The 5,122-nt window shown below is 39.5% G+C and overlaps 1 protein-coding gene across 2 annotated transcripts; it reads left to right on the top strand.

Moving 5' to 3' along the window:
- Nucleotides 1–327: 327 nt before the first annotated feature.
- On the top strand, nt 328–3,015 carry tmem88a (transmembrane protein 88 a). Of its 2 annotated transcripts, none has more exons than XM_072375077.1 (3): nt 328–813; nt 1,811–2,124; nt 2,484–3,015. In XM_072375077.1, the coding sequence occupies exons 2-3, from the start codon at nt 1,816–1,818 to the stop codon at nt 2,769–2,771; spliced, it is 597 nt and encodes a 198-aa protein (XP_072231178.1). In that variant the 5' UTR covers nt 328–813; nt 1,811–1,815; the 3' UTR covers nt 2,772–3,015. The 2 variants fall into 2 exon arrangements, with proteins under 2 accessions (XP_072231178.1, XP_072231177.1); XM_072375076.1 differs by having other exon boundaries at nt 329–813; nt 1,799–2,124.
- Nucleotides 3,016–5,122: the final 2,107 nt, after the last annotated feature.

The raw sequence follows: 5,122 nt of genomic DNA, 5'->3' as shown, positions 1-5,122 counted from the left end.
TCCTGCCTTTGAAATAAATCTTACGTAACTCTGGCATGCTTTTCTCTTTGTTTTTGTATTTGTCTATTTTTTTTAAGCTCTGGGTTGTTGCAGAGCAGTCGAGGTGATCTAAGCATGGCATCTTGTACAACAATGAGTTACTATTAGCATAAAAACCAGAATAAAAACCTGCCCGTTTGTTGAGTGTTATACCCCGCCTTATCAGTATTTGACAGAGGAGTGGAGAAAGTGCCCAGTGAGGGTGTAAAGTGTTGAGGATTGGGCAGCATACCCTGACTCCTCTAATCTATCCAAATAAACACTATTCCTCCCTCCCCCTGGTTCCAGAGGTTATCAAAGAGAAACCCCTGTGCTGCTCCCCTGCACACACTAACAGCAGCCTTTAACACAGCAAAGTCTGCTCTCCTTGCATTCGCATTCGAGGCAACACAGGATACAGGCTCACAGACTCAATCATATCTCAAACTGGAGTCAGAGTGAGGAAACAGAATGTCAGGGAAGGAAGCGCTGAAGCCAGTGGGAAAGCACAATTTGTCACAAGTCGACAGAGCTTTTTTCTGACCCACTCGGTAACAGGTCTGAGGTAGACGTTTAGATTCATAGCAGCTGGCAAACATTTGATTATTTTGTTCAGGAACACCAGAGGTTTAAGACTTGGTTAAACAGTGAAAGCTCAACCTTCTCCTGGACTCCATCCTTAAGGTTTGGACTTTCACAAAGAGAGGACATAAATCAGGAGGACATTCTTGAAATTTTCTTCATCTGCTGCCAGCGTTGAACTGCAGGAGAGCTGATCCTCAGGTTTACCTAACCGTGAGTACAACAGAAATCCTGAATGAACAGAAAAAGTGATAACCTTTACCGCAACAAAAAGGTCAGTGCTCTCGAATGGGGGCCAAAAATCATCAGAAACTTTCTCAGTTGTTTTATTGATAAAAAAAGTAACTAAAAAGCTCTTTAGACTTTAGGAATGTCAGATACCTTCTTTCACAAGAAGGGTTGTTTTATTGCTTTTCTCTAATATGAAGAAAATACTACAAATTGTAAGAGCCTTGTATATTTTCAAAAACTCAATATCCTTAAAGTTTTTTTAATATATTTTGTTCATCTTTGGGTTCTATTGTATAACACTGAACGACACTTTGTTCATAAAATGTGCATGAACCCCATCTTAGAATAGAATGTCCCTTTATAAGGCACCACAGCTATAAGAGGAAGTGGATGGTTAGAATTCACATGGTTGAATACCATCAGCTGTAAACACCTTCAGAAGCTCAGTGAAATGTTTAATTTGGCATTTTTTGGCATTTTTGTCACATAGAAAATATCTGTAAAAATTAAAAGGAAAACAAAAGGAAAGATGGAAGTAAATGCTTACACGTATCATCTGTTCTTTTAAAATCAAAGTCATAACATTGCTCTGACACTGGTGATTAGTGGGATTTTGCTACTGCTTCTGAGCTTATTGTTCTGGGTGATGGTTATCCTGAAGTTTGGGGGGTGGAGTCAGTGGAGCCCATTTCCTCCTCACTAAGAGCACTGCATTTATCTGTGTTGACTTTCCACATATTTCATCACATTATTTCAGAACCCTTTTACTTAATGGCTGAACATTCTTCAGGCGTACAGGAAGATTTTGATGCAACAGAAAATACACTTTTTACAATTTTATTGATATTTAATCATCTTGACAAGCTTACACACTTAACAAGCTCTGATAAATAATCTCAGCATTGTGAGGCCCAAAGTTTTATGAATCAAGCTCATTGTTTACATCTCAGTCTCTGTTTTCCTACAGAACAGACCACAGAGAAGATGAGTCTTTCACGAAATGGAACGCTGGAGAAGACAGTGTCTGAGAAGGCCCACTCTGATGCACGCTCCCCCTCCAGAGCGGGGTCAGGGGTCGTGGTGCCGCCTCCATACTCCCTGGGTGGCAGTGAAGGCGCAGATGGCCCTCTCGAGCTGAGGGGCTCTCTGGACTGCTGGGCGTGCTCTGTGCTGGTCACTGCACAGAATCTGATCATCGCACTGATCAATGGCGGCCTGGCCAGCATCATCTTCGGCATCATCCTCACCCCAGCTCTTGCCATGGTCATTTTCGGCTTCCTCTGCCACTCCACGGTAAGGTTTTGAGCTCCAAATATAAAGCAATGTATCGTTTAACTGTTACCGCTTTAGCTAGTGGGAAGGTATGTAGCCTGTCAATCAAACCGTTGTCCTGGAATGCCAGCTGAACTTTGCAGGGAAAGAGACATGTTTTTACAGACATTTGACACTGTTTTTCTGGGGCTTAGTTTTAATTTCCTGCAGGTGTGGTGGAGTTTAGTCCAATGCACTGTGGGATGATTTTGTTCATCAGCAGCAATGTGAAAAATCTAAAAAATGCAGCACACATACTGATTGAGTTTATACTCCACTGGGGAACTTTTCTTGTGTGAGCACCTCCTCTTGATTCAGTCTTTAATCCTCCTGCTCTCCAGGTGCAGCCCCATGGAACATCGCTGTACTGTTCAGACCTGCTGGACGACACCGCCTGTGTGGCTCTGCTGGTGGTGGGCTTTCTGCTAATGACCCCACTGCTTGTCCTGGCACTCGCTGCCTTCTGCCGCCTGGCCCGACACCTCCAACTCGGCATGTGTTTCATCCCTTACAGCCGTGCTGTCTACAAGAACCTGCCCGTGTCACAACGTCGAGGGCCAGGTGCTGGAGGCTGCTGCGGTCAGCAGGAACAAAAGGAGAGGGATGGGAAGGGGAGCGTTTGGGTGTAAGATAAGAGAGGCGAGGAGGATTGTACATGATTGTAATATGTTGTTTAGCTTGTTTTGTAAAGCCAATCAGCGCTGTATTTCTCTCCAAAAGCCTTTATTAAATCCATGATAGTTCATCATTTGTATTGATTGTTCAGATTTGTTGAATGATTATTGTATTGTTAGTGTTGCTTTTTATCTGCAGTTTCATTGTATCGAACATATTTTACACATTTTTACAATAAAATTACATTCTACCTTCTCAGCTTTGAGTTTTACACAGAACAAAAGAAAAGTGAACGAGATGGACTGTGGACTGAATGAAATATTGTACGCATGCACCCAGTAGCAAGTTACTGTCAGTGTTTAAGGTACAGGCAGAAGGAGAATCCTCAACATTTTGTAGCAAGAGTTAATGAGCTACCTAGTTTATAGTAAACCATATCTTTATTTAAACTGGACTTCTCTGGAAACACTCCTATGATATGCAAAAAAGCAACACTCTGGTAGAAGTGTGTTATTGTCAGTATACAACATATATTCTAAATGTTATTCAATTATCAAGACCAATGAAGAATGTCAATATCAGCAGAACGTAATTTCACATGTAGTGTGAGCACCAGATTAACATTCTGGCTGGTTTAAATTCTGTATTCTTTGTCCTTTATGGCTCAAACTTTAACAGTAGGTCTTGAGTTTGATAATATTTGGTTGTAATACCCTCATCTGAATTTGTAGAGTATCTTATAAATAGTACTGCCTGTAATAAGTAAAATATTTTATTTTTGTGTTGGTATCACAGAATGGAGATATTTAAAAAAGTACAAGCAGCTAAACTGTACACAAATTTGTTAAGAACCCCAGTATAATTGCTCAGTTACTCTTCAACACAGAACTGTTAAAGTTAAAAGAGTTTTGAGTTGTTAATATCAATATGTTAGTGAAAATTCTTAGTTATGCTATTGATTATTTTGAATTAAAGATACATGTGTGGTATTCTGGTGACTCATTAGTATCTACTCCAAATTCTGCCCTTGATTTCCTACTTTTTTTTTCCTTTCATCATTTGTAAGGGTTGATGAAACATTAATGATAAAATGCATAGATTCTACTAGCCTTTGAAAATAAATGGTACCATGTTGGTAGATTCTGTATGTTACACTTGTGTTATTTTACATTCTTTATAGTGGAAGATGAATAAAGACCTCAGTATAATTGAGAGTGTTCGTGAGGAATAAAAATGATTGTTTATATCATATTTGTGATATGATATTGTTGCAGTGGTGCCTACATTACTGACATCTTTACTGATAGACACCCATCAGTCATATTCTAGGATTTATGGCTACAAAATGACTTGTAATTAACTATAAAAAGTCTGAGCCTATATACAATTCTCTGCATTACGTGCTGGAAACATGCACATTTAGGTGTCTTGGAATGACATTCTGTCAAGACTCAAAACTTTAACCAAAATGGATTTTTTGTTTGTTTTTGTTTTAGAGACACAGGGAAGTTTAAACTCAGTCCGAGGGGAAATGATGATGATGTTAATTACAAAACAACTTTCTAAGAGGTATGATTCGCATAAACAGTTTCAGTAGGAGGTACATAGAACCAGATCAAATGAAGACGAAGGAGAAGAAGAAGAAAAAATTAATAGAGGGGCGGTATATTGGTATATCTGATACATGGTGGAACTTAAACTTGTCATTAAATACTTGAAGAGATCTTGCAAAAGCCGGTGATCACATATGCACATTTACTATAGTGTTGTGTTATTCTATCATTCTGCAATAATAACTACATTCTTACAAATAAATTTAAAGAAGTTGATATCAAACAACTGCATGTAATTCAAAATAAGAATTGATGGGTTGAGTCAGTTTAGTCATTCAGACCAGTTGCAGTGACTGCTTCATTGGTGATGCTTGAAATGTATCCGCTTTGTGCCGTTGAGTTTTGGGTTTCCCATCTGTCTGCGCCGTGACACACCTTCTCTGTTTCCAATTTCCACTTCTTTGTATCGTCACTCAGAACTGATCCTTCATGAACCATAATGAACAGGTCACAGCAGCGCATGATTCACACCAAATAAGGAGCAAGAGTGATTTATTTTTGTGATGTGTTGGGATGTTTTTTTGTGAAAATTTTACTCAACGTTGTCCCCTTTATACTCAGTCCAAAAACTCAGACAAATCACCATGGTAGATCCCATTTCAGATGTAAACTGGGATGGGGTTACATCTGAAATGGAAAGGTTATCATTATGTGTCTCCAGGTGATGTGCAATTACTCCTCTGATCCACAAGATGGAGCCAGAGTCATCACTCTAGCATCAAAGTCAAAGGTGAAAACACTGCAGTCGGGGC

The sequence above is a fragment of the Leuresthes tenuis genome, unplaced genomic scaffold (assembly GCF_036924035.1).
Source record: "Leuresthes tenuis unplaced genomic scaffold, fLeuTen1.0.hap1 SCAF_21, whole genome shotgun sequence".
In the NCBI taxonomy this organism is placed as follows: domain Eukaryota; kingdom Metazoa; phylum Chordata; class Actinopteri; order Atheriniformes; family Atherinopsidae; genus Leuresthes; species Leuresthes tenuis.
Note: the sequence above shows the minus strand (reverse complement) of the source record. Positions and strands in the feature narration are given on the sequence as shown.

Excerpts from the sequence above, each read along its gene's own strand:
- tmem88a (XM_072375077.1), top strand. The coding sequence starts at position 1,816 with ATGAGTCTTTCACGAAATGGAACGCTGGAGAAGACAGTGTCTGAGAAG. Across the intron at positions 2,125-2,483 it reads GCTTCCTCTGCCACTCCACG|GTGCAGCCCCATGGAACATC; the intron begins GTAAGGTTTTGA and ends CCTGCTCTCCAG.